The 18,145-nt window shown below is 37.6% G+C and overlaps 1 protein-coding gene across 1 annotated transcript in view; it reads right to left on the bottom strand.

The window, feature by feature from the left end:
* LOC113768769 overlaps positions 1–18,145 on the bottom strand; it is a 58,403-nt gene that overhangs the window by 509 nt on the left and 39,749 nt on the right. Inside the window, exon 2 of the mRNA XM_027313242.1 lies at positions 173–1,189. Within this exon, the coding sequence (XP_027169043.1) occupies positions 173–1,189 (1,017 nt within the window). The remainder of the gene's footprint in view (positions 1–172; positions 1,190–18,145) is intronic.

Genomic DNA, 18,145 nt, shown 5'->3' with positions numbered 1-18,145 from the left:
ACCAAGTTAGCAAGTAAACTTTGATCCCCAGTAGGTGTTCTAACCTCCAAGTCATAAGGTAGCTTAATTGGCTTCACATCTATTCCACTCATAAAGTTTGGGTTTACAAAAGAATGCGTCACACTCGGATCAATTAAAACGTTAGCTAAACGGTGAAAAATAGGGATCGTACCTTCGACCACCTCAATAGCATCGGGAATCTGCTGATAGTCCAATGCGTAAACCCTAACAGGTACCTTTGGTCGATTTCCTCTAGTACTAGTTTGCTTAGAGGCTGACTTTTCTGGCCTTTGAGTACTACCTCCTACCTTCGGCTTACTTGAACAACTCGCGAGTTGGTGCTCGAACAAGCACTTTCCCGACTTTCTCCAACAATCAGTATTCGAGTGATTTGACTTGCCATAGTAGCCACAACCAACTTGAGGAGTTACGGCCGGACCACTAAAAGGTATTCCTCTCGATTGATCTTGCCCACTGCGACCTCCTCTTGATAAAGCCCCTTTTCGAGCTCCTGCGGTCCTTACTCCTCCCATTCCTCTTCCCATCTTGGAAGGTGGGACACTTTTACTTGCCTGTCTAGAAGTATAACTAGAAATGTTCCTTTTCTTAGTATGTAAGTCCCTAACTTGCAGCCTTGCGCTCTCAACTCTCTGTGCTTTCTCCAGAGCTTCAGTAAACGTATAGATTTGGGCTACTGCCAACCCTTCCTGGATCTCCACATTGAATCCTTGCACAAAGCGCCTTATTATTTTCCGCTCTTTAGTCACCAATTCTGGAGCGTACTTAGAAAGCTTAATGAACTTCCCCTCATACTCGGCCACGCTAAAGGTTCCTTGCCTCAACTTTATAAATTCGTCCTCCCGCTTCTCTTGAATCAGAGGCGGAAGAAACTTCTCATTGAACTCTCTCGTAAAGTTTTCCCAAGTCCAAGGAGTTAGCGCTCTTTCCCACTTTCCCCTTATCACGTCCCACCAAGTACGTGCAACGCCCTCAAACTGAAAGGTAGCAAAGTTCACTTTTCTCTCCTCGGTATAGTCTAGAGCAGCAAATATGTTGGTCATCCTCTCCAACCAGTTCTCCGCTAATTTAGGATCAGGTCCTCCAATAAACTTAGGCGGAGCAAATTTCAAATACCTCTCCAAAGTCCTATCATCACCTCTATCCTGGGCTCCGGGTTGGTTAATTGGCCCTGGACCCTAACACTCTGCTAATCGTTCTAGGATATTAGTCATCCGATTAATGGCAGTAGCCACTTGGTTACCCTCTACATTTTCTTGTCCCTGGGTCGGTCCAGTTGCCGATCCCTGATCATCCCCTTGAGGTTGGGTTTGTCTAGTCTCACGCACACAACCTCTACCACTCTTTCGTCCGTCCATAATCCTAGTTATGCCTAATGCAAGAAATAAAATAATTACGTGAGAAAATACTTAAAAAATAAGAGTCGACATGAAAACATTGAAAATAGCAATAATTAACATATATTAACACTTTAAGGTTCATACAATTAGCAAATCATGAGGCATTTACAAAATTATAGCACACAGGTGTCACAAAAGTACTTTTAGTCATGCATGACAAAAGTAGATTTAGGTGCCTCAAAAGTAGGCCACACAGTCAAGCAAAATACAATGGCCTTTGAACTAGCACCATCCCAGCTAATCCTAACTATACAAGTCAGAAGATTTATCACGCCTAGTCTAATCCTCAGTAGGACTCTCAGGCAGGACCTCCTTCGGATCCTCCTCGAAAGGCTCTTTGTGATGCCCACACTTCTCCCTAAGGCGAACCAAAGGGTATTGGCGGGACGCCTGCCCAACTCTCGCCAGGACTCGGTATAATTCTCGTTCAAGCTTAATACAATGATAACTAAAATGATAAGACAAAGTAAGAAAATGCAGATGCTTCTATATATAAATATTCAATCTTACATCACAACTTCAAAATACATTAATTTCCCAAAATATACTGACGGGTATTTTACATACGTGCAAGCTAAAAAATACCGAATTACACCCGTTCACTGCAAGTATACAGATCAACTAGTAGTTTAGGGTATATATCGGGTCGATCCCACAAGGAAGAGTGAACAATTACCGGTATTACTAAAGCTTCTCTATTATTTAGACTATCAATGAATTATAACAAATTTAACCTACTGAAATTATACAAAATAACAAATGAAAGCTCCTTAGGTTGTGGTATCCCTAACTACTCATGCAAGTGCTATATTTGGATCATTAATTACTACATCTAGGCTAGTTATGGTGTAATTTCCTTATGCATTTGAATCCTACTTTCGTAGTGAATCAATTATACTTATAACTAATCCATACCTATTCTCATGGTTATGAAATTAGCTACAAGTTCATTTCTTCAATGAAATTACATGAAATGAATCACTAAAAACCACATAAGTGCACCTCTACTTTCGTGAGTGTACTCCCTATGTTTAGCACTTCTTGAACTAGTGTTAAATCTCAATTTTCATTGCAGAAACAACACCTTAGATAATCACAATCAATGGTACCAGATTAATCATGATTTAAAGAGCCAAAGTGCTAAATAACTTGCTCAAATCATAGCAGTCAAATAACCAAATAATAAACACTAACAATTATAGAAAGTTCAACCAAACCCAAGGCTTAAACTTTAGAAACACATAATGAACACAAAATCCAGAACTTGTATATTAACTAAACTTGGAATCAAATACAAAAGATAAAGAGTTTGGAAGGAATACAACCCTTGTCACATGAGCTTTCTTCCTTGCCTTCTTCATCCTCCATCTTCATCCTAATCTAGATAATAAACAAGAATGGAAAAGCTACACTACTCTATACTAAGCTAAACTAACACTAGGGAGATGAAAGAGCTACATTTCTGCAGCTTCAAGCTTTCTCCCGTAGCTCTCTTCTATTTTTCTGCTATGGACTCCAATCTCCCCTTCTTGCAATGAATTTTGCTCTTTTATGATGAAAGGTGGTCAAGAAATGAGGATTACATCTCCCTTTTACAGCTGGGAATGTTTCTCACATGTCTAGCATCCAATGTGAGTTGGTGGAGGTGAAATTGAGTTTTATGCATACAGAGCAGCCTTTTCTGACCACAATCCGGCCAGGAATCCGGCCACAAATCCGGCCACATTCCGGCCGGATTGCTACAGTGACCATTTGGTCACTTCTGGTTCAATTTCCAGCTCTGCTCCGATTTTGCATCAATTTCCACTGAACTTTTCTTGATGATAAAAGCTGATTTAGCTCTTGACCAAAACATAAAAATTGTATCCCGTTGAGTTAGCTTTCCAATGCATCAAGAATCATCTCATTTGGATCTGTGTAGGCTGAGAAATGACCGAAATACCCTTACCTGCTCATTGCCCTGTTCCAGTTTCGACCAGTAGAAATTTGCTATTGTAATTCGGCATTTTGACCTGGAAAACCTTCAAACTGGATTTAGATCTCTTCACCAAAGTTGTAGATCTATCTCTTATCTTCAAATTGGTTCAAGAATCATCTTAATCCGATCATTGTAACTCAAGTTATAGCCGAAATACGAAAATGTGTCAAAACTGTCAAAATACACAAAATCCAAGTAAAAAATGATAAAAACCTCATTTAATCACTTAAAAGCATTTTTCACCAATTATAGCCAAAATGATTCATATTCTACCGATAATATAACTAAAGTGACTAAAAATAATATAAAATATCATACAATTATTACGTAAATTAGTCACTTATCAAACTCCCCCACACTTAAACCATTGCTTGTCCTCAAGCAATAAAAATACAAACCAACAATGATCCAAAATTTGAAAATAAACATATGTAGCATTTCAACTTCATTTCCTCAAAACAAAGTAAATAACCATTATGCAATTATTCAATTAAGTTCAAGTACTCATAATATCGAGTAAAGGAGAGCCAATTATACCACCATTATAACAAATTCAAGTCAATTTCTCATCCTTAACCAATTTCATACGCAAGTAACTCATATGGCCAATAATATGCTTTCTAAACCCATGATCATCTTCTTATTTAACTTTAAAGAGGGATTTATTTATATAATATCGCTAAATATTACTTAAGTTGTGAAGGTATCTTTTTACGCGAGGATCGACATTTTTAGATGAAGATCACCGGTTACTCAACACTTCACATACTCAAGTTGCTTTGCATACTCTTAATTCAAGTACCGTTTTACGCGAAAGTCGACATTTTTAGATGAAGACACCCGGTTACTAAGTACAAGAATCATTGGAGTAGAACAAATCTTATTCTATTTTTGTCTTTTTCTTTTGTTTCTTCATTTTTTTTTCATTTTTTTTTTAAGTAAAGATAATAACATTCCCTCGAAAGCATAATCATGAGAAGAGTATTGCAATTATTGACCATATTTATCACTTAACTTATAAAATCCAATAAAGAGAAGAAATTTCATCAAATATGCAAAAAAAATATAGGCATAATTTTCTCCACTTTAAAAGATATACTTTCCTACAAATGCAAAAATTATAATCACATAATAGTCATTTCCAAGTTAAATGAGAAAAGAAGTGCTTAAACCACATATATTTATCTCAAATGTAGAAGGACTTTGAACTACTAATGGTATGGAACTTGTTACCCCTTGGATAAAATCGAAAAAAATTAAAAATTGTTGAGGCAAGTTTGCAATTTTGGACAAGATTTTGGAAAAATTTTGAATTTTAACACAAGTCCAACATTTGCAACTAATAAGTCAATCACATACAATATATATAATCTCAATTCTCCCCCTACACTTAACATGCACATTGTCCTCAATGTGTAAAAAGGAAAATCAAGATAAAGAAAGTAATACTCCCCTATGATGTGATTGAATATGAAGTTTCAAGGTACGTTGTTCGCTTGTCATCATCGCTTCATGAGTTCCATTTGATAACCATTAGTGATATAAACCTACAAATGGAAAATGAGAAACAAAAGTGATAACAAAGGCTCAAGACATCAAAACGGCGATCCGTAACTTCAAGCCCTTGTTTTGGTGATGTACCTATAAAAAAATACACCATAAGCAACTCAAGGTACAAGAAAATATATGAGGAAAAGAAGAAAAAGAGAATCAAGGAAGCTGCATTTTTTTAAAAAAAATGCTCAGAAAACGCGATTAGAAACGCGCCTTAAGATCGCGTTTTGTAGGCGCGTTTCTTCCCAAAAGTTGCAGTACTGAAAACGCGGTTCTGTGAGAAAACGCGACTTTAAGTCGCGTTATAAATGGCGCGTTTTCATCTTTGATCCAGGCAACAAAACGCGACTTCCATCAAAACGCGACTTCAAGTCGCGTTTTGAAGGCGCGTTTTCTTTTCTGCAGGTGCAGAATCGAAAACGCGATTCTGTGAACACGCGACTCAGAGGCGCGTTTTATTAAGAAACGCGTTTTCTGCTGCGAATTTTAGCAGAAATTCAACTTTTGAAAATTTACAAATAATACCCCAATTTCCCAAAATGCATCATAGATCATTTGTTTGCTAATATACTCAATGCATGCACATGTAAAATGATCAAAACATGCATTTTAACCCCTTGTAACGAATCAAAAACAACAATTACTCAAATCGAGGGGTTGAGTTCCTTGATCAAACTTCGCCTTTTTCACCTCATTTGGTCACTTTTGCTTCCATTTCCAATACCTACAAATGAAAAATAACAAAATAACTCAAACACATACTTTAAACATAAAATCACCCCAAAATAACATAAACTTAAACAAACATTGGGTTGCCTCCCAATAAGCGCTTCTTTATAGTCAATAGCTTGACTAGTTCACCTTATTTTTCAAGGAGGCTTAGTTAACGAATAATCCACCATTTTAAGCCGTGGTGGATCATTAAAAGGTGACTTTATAGCCAAAGCCACATGATCTAATGATGTGAGAAATGAAAGTGACTTACCTATCCCAAGTGTTCCATAGATATTACCTTGAATATGCACCACTTGAGAACTTACCAAAGGACATGTCATAAGAGTATCTTGGGCAGGAATACCTTTAGAACCTATACTTTCGCTGCACTCCTCAAGAGGGGTGAAAAATGAGTCATTAAAACTCAGCTCTTGAGGCTCAAAGTTAGTTCCAAAGATATTATCATGTGAAATGGACATTTGCTCATTGAAACACAATTGAGATTCATCATTTTCATCCAAATGCAATCCATTTTCACATACAACATTTCCACGATTCATGCTAGAATCATTTTGCAAATTATTAGAAGAAATAACTTCACACAATGCACTCAATTGCTCATGTATTCGACCAAAGTGAGAAGCTAATTCATCTATTCTTTCTTCAATCCTATCAAAACGATCGGAAGTTGCATTTGCTAGCTTTTCTAAAGCTAACTCCCAAGATGGCTTAGAATCATTAGCTACTCTTTCTATTGCCAACTCCCAAGATGATTTTGATTCATATTGGACACTTTCAGGTTGGTGATCATAAAAATATGAATTATCACTATAAGTACATTGATTATTCCAACCATAAGCAGGAGAATTGCTCCAATTAGCACTATATTGATCAAAACAAGGATTGTAATGCTCTAATTTATCATAATAATCCACATTTTGTGCTTGCATACATGTATTAGTAACATGACAACCTCCACACAAGTCACAAATCACATGATAAGAATTAAAAACATTAACATTCCTCCTCTGCTCAATTTCATGCATCATGGTGTCCATTTGAACTTGTAACTTAATTACATCAAATTTTGCCTTTAAGCACCTTAAACCATCTTCAAAAGACATACATTCAGTAAATTCTTGGTTACCTCTGTTGAAGGAGCTTTGCACTTCATAACCATCCATTGCCAATCTTGCACTTCTCAAGCATTGTCCTCCAAATTGACCTACCCTCCTCATTACCTAAAATTGCTTTTAAACAACTTAAGAGCAAAATTAGTAAGAAGACTAGGTGATAAAACACATACACATATAAAATACTAAAATAACAGAAAATAACATTCACAATATAACTAATATTATGTCTAAACTAATAAAGTTGCTCTTCACACCGATATTGCCAAATCTTCCCCGGCAACGGCGCCAAAAACTTGACGGGTATTTTACATACGTGCAAGCTAAAAAATACCGAATTACACCCGTTCACTGCAAGTATACAGATCAACTAGTAGTTTAGGGTATATATCGGGTCGATCCCACAAGGAAGAGTGAACAATTACCGGTATTACTAAAGCTTCTCTATTATTTAGACTATCAATGAATTATAACAAATTTAACCTACTGAAATTATACAAAATAACAAATGAAAGCTCCTTAGGTTGTGGTATCCCTAACTACTCATGCAAGTGCTATATTTGGATCATTAATTACTACATCTAGGCTAGTTATGGTGTAATTTCCTTATGCATTTGAATCCTACTTTCGTAGTGAATCAATTATACTTATAACTAATCCATACCTATTCTCATGGTTATGAAATTAGCTACAAGTTCATTTCTTCAGTGAAATTACATGAAATGAATCACTAAAAACCACATAAGTGCACCTCTACTTTCGTGAGTGTACTCCCTATGTTTAGCACTTCTTGAACTAGTGTTAAATCTCAATTTTCATTGCAGAAACAACACCTTAAATAATCACAATCAATGGTACCAGATTAATCATGATTTAAAGAGCCAAAGTGCTAAATAACTTGCTCAAATCATAGCAGTCAAATAACCAAATAATAAACACTAACAATTATAGAAAGGTCAACCAAACCCAAGGCTTAAACTTTAGAAACACATAATGAACACAAAATCCAGAACTTGTATATTAACTAAACTTGGAATCAAATACAAAAGATAAAGAGTTTGGAAGGAATACAACCCTTGTCACATGAGCTTTCTTCCTTGCCTTCTTCATCCTCCATCTTCATCCTAATCTAGATAATAAACAAGAATGGAAAAGCTACACTACTCTATACTAAGCTAAACTAACACTAGGGAGATGAAAGAGCTACATTTCTGCAGCTTCAAGCTTTCTCCCGTAGCTCTCTTCTATTTTTCTGCTATGGACTCCAATCTCCCCTTCTTGCAATGAATTTTGCTCTTTTATGATGAAAGGTGGTCAAGAAATGAGGATTACATCTCCCTTTTACAGCTGGGAATGTTTCTCACATGTCTAGCATCCAATGTGAGTTGGTGGAGGTGAAATTGAGTTTTATGCATACAGAGCAGCCTTTTCTGACCACAATCCGGCCAGGAATCTGGCCACAAATCCGGCCACATTCCGGCCGGATTGCTACAGTGACCATTTGGTCACTTCTGGTTCAATTTCCAGCTCTGCTCCGATTTTGCATCAATTTCCACTGAACTTTTCTTGATGATAAAAGCTGATTTAGCTCTTGACCAAAACATAAAAATTGTATCCCTTTGAGTTAGCTTTCCAATGCATCAAGAATCATCTCATTTGGATCTGTGTAGGCTGAGAAATGACCGAAATACCCTTACCTGCTCATTGCCCTGTTCCAGTTTCGACCAGTAGAAATTTGCTATTGTAATTCGGCATTTTGACCTGGAAAACCTTCAAACTGGATTTAGATCTCTTCACCAAAGTTGTAGATCTATCTCTTATCTTCAAATTGGTTCAAGAATCATCTTAATCCGATCATTGTAACTCAAGTTATAGCCGAAATACGAAAATGTGTCAAAACTGTCAAAATACACAAAATCCAAGTAAAAAATGATAAAAACCTCATTTAATCACTTAAAAGCATTTTTCACCAATTATAGCCAAAATGATTCATATTCTACCGATAATATAACTAAAGTGACTAAAAATAATATAAAATATCATACAATTATTACGTAAATTAGTCACTTATCATATACCACTGCCAGAAGATGTCCACTCGATCACATTTGAAACCCTAACACTAAAGTACATCCCAATGGTTTCTTCGAGTTTCACTCCAAGTCCGTTCCTATTAAGGAAAACAAATCTACGGGGTGAGCGATTGCTCGTGAGGCCAAGAACACACATGCAAGCACGTTGTCCAAGTAGCAATCCCATCCAACAGGTAAAACAATAATATTCGAGTAATTAACAATTCAAGTGAAATTTAAACAGAAACAATTCTAAGATATGGTAACTCTCAGGAGCTAATTTCCACTTACTTTGCCAACCTCGATTGAATACCTTCCTGTTATTCTTGGTTTTGATGATCACAAAGGTCTTTGAAATATTTATCTAACTCTCTTCAAATATAAGTGTTTTTTGCCTATCAAAGAATCAGGTACGAATATGTCATGAAATGAAAATCAACCAAAAGGAGAAGCAAAAACAGGACACCCATGTCGGACGTCTAATGGAATCTGTCAGACGTCCGAAAGGATGAAGAACATCAGGAAGGAGTTTCTGTCGGACGCACATCGATCGTGTCGGACGTCCTAAAAATTCCACAAAGTTTTGATGACTCTCTGCCAAGACTCTGTCGGACGCTCGCTAGGAAGCATCGGACGTCCTGAAGGATCGGACGCATGCTTCGGACACACATCAAACTCATCGGACGTCCTAAAAATTCCACGAAGATTTGATAGCTCTCTGGACGACGTTCGGACACTGAAGCTCGGACGATAAAATTCCATCGGACGTCCGAACAACAACTTGACTGTTTTTCGGACGATGGGTTCGGACGATGACTAAACCGTCCGACGTCCGACAGCCCCAACGGCTAGCTGACTCTTCATATGCCTTCTATCCGTTGGAAGCATTAATGAAGCCCACTTTTGGTTCCCTTCAAATACAAACGACTCTGAAGCAGATAGGGACTTTTGCACACTTTGTTTACAAGATCTCAAGAGATATTTTAGCTAGAAAATAGTCTCCAAAGCTAGATTTGTTCTCCAAGTGGTGTGAATTTCTCGTGAGCATTTCTCTTGTGGTTGAAAGTTTCATTAGTGTAGCTTTGTTGAGGGTTATCTGAGTGATTGTAAAACTTCTTAGCTTGACTAAGTGAGGCTTAGGGCAAGGAGGAAGTGCTCCCTCCATTGTACATCTAGTTGATCATCTTTCATCAAAGAGAAGTTGCTCAACCTTGTGATTGGTCTTCAAGTTTGAGGAAAGCTTGGTAGACAATCGGTTTGATTTCCTATTTTACTTTTTGTTTAATAAAATTCTCATTGCTTATATATACTTGTCTTTCTGATCAATATTGCTATTGTCTTCTAATCTACTTGGTTGATCTTTACTAGAAAAGAAGGTAAATTTTTATTAAAGAAAAAGTGCATAAATTTGGTTAAGATTTTAATCAACTCAATTCACCCCCCCCTCTTGGGTGTCTTTGGGACTTACAATTGGTATCAGAGCTTGGTCTCCTTGAGATTAAGCTCTAACGGCTTGGAGTAAAGATGACAACCAGTCATGCTATGTTTGTTGAGGGGCAATCTGTTACTAGGCCTCCCATGTTCAGTGGTTCTAATTATGTTAGCTGGAAAGAAAGGATGATTATCTTTTTACAATCTATTGATATTGAGCTATGGTTTATTGTGAGTGAAGGACCGCATGAAGCTAACTTTCTTGATGCAGATACAGGGTTGCTTCGGCCAAAAATGAGAGCTGAAATGAATGCTCAAGATAGGACTAACCTCACATTGAATGCCAAGGCCATGAATGTTCTGTATAGTGCCTTAGATTCAAATGAATCAATTAGAGTAAAAGGCTGTAAATCAGCCAAAGAAATGTGGGATAAGTTAAGAGAAATCCATGAGGGTGGTGACAATGTGAGAGAACAGAAAAAGGCCATCTTGGTCACAAAGTATGAATCATTTAAAATTGAACCTCTTGAGGATATTGACAAAATGTATTGCAGGTTCAATGACTTGATCAAAGATCTCGAGGTGTTGGGCAAAGAGTACACCTTGGGAGAGAAGAACAGAAAAATTCTCAATGCATTGGGCAAAGAATGGGAAAATAAAGTGACTGCAATAGAGGAGGCTAAGGATTTAAATTCTGTGCCTATTGAATCTCTCATTAACTCACTAACCTCTTATGAGTTGAAGTTGAAATCTAAAGTGCAGGAGGAAGAGGATGCTAGAGCAAAGAGAAACATTGCTCTAAAGACTACTCAAGGTGAAGATGATCCAGCTCACTTGGATGATGAAGACTCGGATGGTGATGATAATGATCTTGCTCTCATCACAAGGGGTTTCAAGAGAATCTTGAATAAAAGGAAGTTTAGAAGGGGAGGACCTTGCAATCAATTCCAAAATTATTCATCAAATGCAAGGAACAAAGGAAAACAAGAATTCAACAAGAAGCAAGTGGACAAATGCTACGAGTGTGGACAGCCTGGACACTACGCAAACGAATGCTCTGTAAAGAAAAAGAAAGATGGAAAAGCTGATCGAAAGCCAAGGTTCAATAACTTCCAGATTACATGGAATGAATGCAACTCTGAAGGGGAAGTTGAAGAAGAGGAAGAATCAGCTCAAATGGCTTTCATGGCTATTGGAGATAATGAGGTAACTTCCATACACTCTCAATCTGAAAGTGATGATGATCTTGAATCCTTTGTTGAAAAACTGCATAATGCCTTGAAGGAATCTTATGATAAAAACAAGCAGTTAAAACAGAAAATTACTTTTCTCATTCATGAAAATGCAAGTCTTCTTCAACAAAATAAACAATTAAAGACTGACAATGAATGTCTTGTAAGAGCCGGATTTGATGTTCAAAATGAGCTTGATAGAAAGACAAGTATTTGTGAAATGCTGAAGGAAAGACATGGTGATTTGAAGAAAAGAATGGACAACTTGGATGAGACTTTGAAAGCAAGAAAGCAAGATTTTCTCAAAAAGAACATGTCATCTACCTTTCTTACTGCTCATCAAAGAACAATTGCACACAACAAAAATGCACATGGTTTCACAACATATAGAAGAAATGGATTGAGATATGTCAAACCAGTACATGTTAAGGACTCTTACATTATGTGTGGTTTTTGTTGTCAAAAAGGGCATTTGAAAGAAGATTGCTATGTGAAAAGAAATCAGAACAGAGGAATGAAATGCATGTGGGTAGTTAGACACAATGCTAATATATGTAGATGATCTTCTTATTGTGCAAATATATGTAGATAATATTTTTTTTGGTGCTACTAATGAGTATCTATGCAAGGATTTTTCCACCACTATGCAAAGTGAATTTGAAATGAGTATGATGGGAGAATTAAATTTCTTCCTTGGACTTCAAATACATCAAGCCCTTGAGGGAATTTTTATAAATCAAGCAAAATACACTAAGGAATTGCTGAAAAGTTTGGCATGGAGGACTCAAAGCAAGTTGGAACTCCTATGTGCACTTCTACAAAACTTGACAAGGATGAAGAAGGTAATCATGTGGATGAAAAGCACTATAGAGGTATGATCGGAAGCTTACTCTATTTGACCGCAAGCAGACCTGATATTATGTTTGCTGTTTGCTTATGTGCTAGATTTCAATCGTGTCCAAAAGAATCACATTTAAATGCTGTTAAAAGAATTTTTAGGTATCTGAATGGTACATTAGACTATGGTCTTTGGTATGCTAGATCTTGTGAATTTGCTTTATATGGATATTCGGATGCAGATTTTGGTGGTTGTCGTGTGGACAGAAAAAGTACTAGTGGAACTTGTCACTTTCTTGGTAACTGCTTAGTCTCTTGGTTTAGCAAAAAGCAAAATGCAATATCTTTGTCTACAACCGAAGCGGAATATATTGCCGCTAGTGCATGTTGTGCTCAACTTTTATGGATGAAGCACACCTTGAATGATTTTGGATTGTTATATGACTGCATGCCTATATTCTGTGATAATACTAGTGCTATTAATTTGACCAAAAATCCAATTCAACATTCTAGGACAAAGCATATAGATATCAAGCACCACTTTCTTCGAGATCTTGTTCAAAAAGGTGAAATTTGTGTAAATTATGTTTGTTCCAAAGATCAATTTGCTGATATTTTTACCAAAGCTCTGCCATTAGTTCAGTTCATTCATCTAAGATCAAAATTAGGAATAATCGAAAAATCATCCCAAAATCTCTCAAAGTCTTCGGACGTCCGAAAGAAGATGAACGGACGTCCGATAATGTTCTTCAGATATTTTTTCCAGAAAACATCTGTTCGGACGAAGCTGTCGGACACACGACTTCGTTCGGCCGTCCGACAGTGCAACGGCTCACTTTTTAAATTAACTTTCTCCCTCATTTGCCTCAAACTCTTTTCTTCTATTTCCTCTCGAACGAAAACTCTCTCATTTCTCACTCTCAAATTCATACCATTCTGAAACTCTCATTCCCAAATTGACTCAAGCAAAACTTTTCCTGATTGATTGCGATTCATTTCTCCTGATTATTTCATCGAATCGCACAATATTTCGTAAATTCCCAAATTTCCCTCAAAACCCTACTTTCTCATAACCGCTCTGTCAAATCTTGTTCAAGGACTTTTTGTCCCAAAATTTCTGTGCGACTCACTTCCCTACTACTGTGTGCATCATTTGCATCCTTCATTCCACACATTTCGCACAATGGTGAATCTAAGAGGAGGAAAGGTTACTGCCGGACGCAAGCATCCACTCAGGGATGAGGATGAGGATCTTCCTACGGTCAAACGTTCATCCAAACGCTTCAAGAGAGGAGCCATAAAGGGTCAAATGTCACGGCCTACTCCACAACCCACCTTTCAGCCTGCATCTGGACAGGGAACCTCTTCTCAACCGTCTCCAAAATCAGCCCCACTCCCTACATTTCTTGATGATGCTGCAAAAGACAAATACTCCTGGATATCCTAGAAAGGTGTCATCCCTCAACGAACTGTCAACTCTTCTGAATTTCGTCACATAGGTTTAGAATCCATTCTGAGTCTATTTGCTTTCCAGAAATGGTCACATCTCGTTTCTATGCCCAATGTTTATTACCCTGAAATGCTATATCAATTCTTTGCTAATCTTAGGAAAGGCACTGACCAGACTGAGATTATGTCCAGGGTTAATGGGGTAGACTTAGTCTTTGATTCTGAAATTGTGAATGATATTTTAAAAACTACTATTGAATCTGGATGCAAGAGTAAAATTGCAAATTTCTTTTCTTATGAAGAGCATCCTACTGCTGATAATCATTTTGATGGGGCTAAGATGTTGACGTATTTTAAACGAAGCTTTTCTGCCCCTGCTGATGCTAAACTGAATGATCTTGCCCCTGTGAATCTAATTGCCTTTTCAATCATTTCAAACCTGCTTGTACCCACTGATGGCCATAGAACTGATGCAAACAAAATGGAGTTGTATCTTTTTTACTGTTTTCGAGAAAAAATTCGTATTGATTTTGGTTTTGTCATGTGCAAGTTTTTACTTCGCTATGCCACTGATTCTCGCAGAAAATTATCTTATGGAAAGTTTCTTCAAAAGATTTTTGAGGTTTACAAAGTTCCAATTCTTGGTGTTTGTCCCAAAGAAGCATCTTCTTATGCCTTTACCAAAGGATATTTTGAAAGGAAAAATCTTGTTTTTAAAGATAATCTGTGGGCTTATAAGGGGGCATCATCTAGTGAACAGAGGTCTAAGTCTGCACATGATCCTTCATCTGTTTCACTCACTCCCATTCATCCCAGGAAGTCTGCCACTAAGGCATCTTCCTCCTCCAATGATGAAGTGATTGAGCTCCTTCGTGAACTCAAACAACATGTTCTTCTTCTAGAACATGGTCTAATGCTCACCATGTCCTCTGAGCAACAAACAGCCTTCCTAGACAAAAAGAACCTTCTTTTTCCCCCACCTGTGGTTGAGGAAGTGTCCCATGACAAAGAGCCACACCTCACTGATCCCAGCTCATCAATTCCAGACCCTGGTTCATCAACTCCTGTGACTCCTCATGGCCCTTCCACAGCAGATAAAGGCAAGGCACCAGTTGAAGAGGCTGCTGAAGCTGATGAAGAAACTGAAGAGGAGGACCTCTCCCAATATCAGCTCTCTCGAAGAACTCCTGGATCCACATAGTTCACCATTTAGGACATTTGCATTTTGTTTGTCTATTTCATGTGTTTGTGGTGTTCAACAATGGATATGTAGATGAATTCAACATTTGGTTTTGATTATGTTTATGTTTCTTTTGGTACTGTTTAATAGATGCTTAAGTATTTTGGAATGATGATTGTGTGGATGTAATGAAATTTTTGGTTTGCATTGATGAATGTGTGTGGATGAGATGGATATAATTGTTTGCCTTTTTGTGATGACAAAAAGGGGGAGATGATTTGATTGGTTGATGATTGATGATTGATGATGTTGGATTGATTGGTTGATTGATGATTTGATTAAATTTGGATTGGCTGATGGATTGAATTTGTAAAATGTTAGTTTTTGGCTGCTTAATTGTCATATTGTGGATAATTGTTTAATTCGGTTGGGCAGCCAAGTGAGGGGGAGCTTTTTCAAAATTTTTATGATTCACTAAGTAAGGGGGAGTTCTTATCTATTAAGAAAGGGGGAGTTTTTATTGCAATCATCACTCTTATTTCAAACCTTTGTTTTGTCATCATCAAAAAGGGGGAGAATGTTATTCTTCGTTTTGATGATCACAAAGGTCTTTGAAATATTTATCTAACTCTTTTCAAATATAAGTGTTTTTTGCCTATCAAAGAATCAGGTACGAATATGTCATGAAATGAAAATCAACCAAAAGGAGAAGCAAAAACAGGACACCCATGTCGGACGTCCAATGGAATCTGTCGGACGTCCGAAAGGATGAAGAACATCAGGAAGGAGTTTCTGTCGGACGCACATCGATCGTGTCGGACGTCCTAAAAATTCCACAAAGTTTTGATGACTCTCTGCCAAGACTCTGTCGGACGCTCGCTAGGAAGCATCGGACGTCCTGAAGGATCGGACGCATGCTTCAGATGCACATCAAACTCATTGGACGTCCTAAAAATTCCACGAAGATTTGATAGCTCTCTGGACGACGTTCGGACACTGAAGCTCGGACGATAAAATTCCATCGGACGTCCGAACAACAACTTGACTGTTTTTCGGACGATGGGTTCGGACGATGACTAAACCGTCCGACGTCCGACAGCCCCAACGGCTAGCTGACTCTTCATATGCCTTCTATCCGTTGGAAGCATTAATGAAGCCCACTTTTGGTTCCCTTCAAATACAAACGACTCTGAAGCAGATAGGGACTTTTGCACACTTTGTTTACAAGATCTCAAGAGATATTTTAGCTAGAAAATAGTCTCCAAAGCTAGATTTGTTCTCCAAGTGGTGTGAATTTCTGTGAGCATTTCTCTTGTGGTTGAAAGTTTCATTAGTGTAGCTTTGTTGAGGGTTATCTGAGAGATTGTAAAACTTCTTAGCTTGACTAAGTGAGGCTTAGGGCAAGGAGGAAGTGCTCCCTCCATTGTACATCTAGTTGATCATCTTTCATCAAAGAGAAGTTGCTCAACCTTGTGATTGGTCTTCAAGTTTGAGGAAAGCTTGGTAGACAATCGGTTTGATTTCCTATTTTACTTTTTGTTTAATAAAATTCTCATTGCTTATATATACTTGTCTTTCTGATCAATATTGCTATTGTCTTCTAATCTACTTGGTTGATCTTTACTAGAAAAGAAGGTAAATTTTTATTAAAGAAAAAGTGCATAAATTTGGTTAAGATTTTAATCAACCCAATTCACCCCCCCTCTTGGTTGTCTTTGGGACTTACACTTCCCACGATGACACTCCGTCACCCGGGTCGGTATTTTTTAAGTCCGTAGAACTTCACTTTACTTCACAGGTCCTTCCACCTTACAACCCCCACCGGGCCCGAACTGCGTTAAAGGCGCTACTGCACGAGTAGGCCAAGCAAGATCTCTCCAATAGATCAAACTTATCATTTCATTCCCACGGCTAACCAAGGTTCCCGACCAAACCCATGTCAGCTCGAGTCCAAGGTCGGCCTATGAGTTTGGGCGTCCCCAGTTCAGTTCAGTTCAGTTATGAGTCGAGGAGATTCACTCCAACGATGAATGCAGCCATAGCATACCATTTCATTTCATTCAATCCATTCATTTCATTTCAATCAATTCAATCATTATTCATTCAAATGAGAACGAGTGTGGTAAAGTGCACACTCGACTCAACATTTTCAAAATCTCCAATTACTAATAGCAATTAAGTACGTGACAAGTTCACATACACTTGACACTTACCTATCAAAATAAGAGGGTGTGTTGCACAATTCAGGTAGTTAAGCGTTCGTTGCGAGGTCCTCTCGAAGCTCCCCTTGAATGCTTGAGCAAACAATAGTTATCTATTACACACTATCACTTAGAAACCCCAATTATCAAAGAAGATTGCACATTTGTACAATCTTAGAGAATATCATGAAAATGAGCCTTAATAGCTCAAAATTCAAGGTTCGAAAGTGGTGTTTAATAACACAAGGAAAAACTGATTTCCTTCATGAAGACAATTCCAAAATGATCAATTAATATTGGAGGATAGGGAAGAGTCTCCAAAAACTCAATTCCCGTCAAGTTTGAAAATTTCAGATTTGAGGTGCATTTTTGGAAAAATCATATCTCACTCTTCGTAGGTCCAAAATTGAAAACCTTGGTACCGTTGGAAACTAGCTCCGAAGTACTAAAAGTTCCTAGAAGACACTTTTCCATGATTCTAAGTGGAAGACACTCAAATTTTGGCTTGAAGTTGCTGACTTGTACTCCCAAGACAGATTCGGGGTTGGTTTTTGGCAAATTTTGGAAATTCGGCAAAATTCACAGAATGAGAACTAGCTTCTTAAATTTGAAACTAAATTAGAGTTACAATCAAGGTTTAAAATACAACAAACAGAACATGAATCAGAGTTTTGACCGCAAGGATATAGCAGCTCAAAGTTGGTTCAAAATGAAGACCATTGGGCAATTTTCCAGATTTGAAACATGAATTTTGGGACTTCAGTTGGGCATCGAAATAGACTTGGAATGGCACCAAATTTGGTGTGATTACACTATCATATAAGGGCTACTCCTCTGTCAAATTGTACTTGAAAATTCACAAGGGAAGGTAGTTAAATAACCTACCAAAGTTCAAGGGAATCCGAAGAAAAATCTGTCTTCATGCTTCCGTTTTCCATTTTCAAAC

Source organism: Coffea eugenioides, chromosome 1 (assembly GCF_003713205.1).
Source record: "Coffea eugenioides isolate CCC68of chromosome 1, Ceug_1.0, whole genome shotgun sequence".
In the NCBI taxonomy this organism is placed as follows: domain Eukaryota; kingdom Viridiplantae; phylum Streptophyta; class Magnoliopsida; order Gentianales; family Rubiaceae; genus Coffea; species Coffea eugenioides.
The sequence above is the reverse complement of the archived record's forward strand: the minus strand, read 5'-3'. Positions and strand labels throughout refer to the sequence as shown.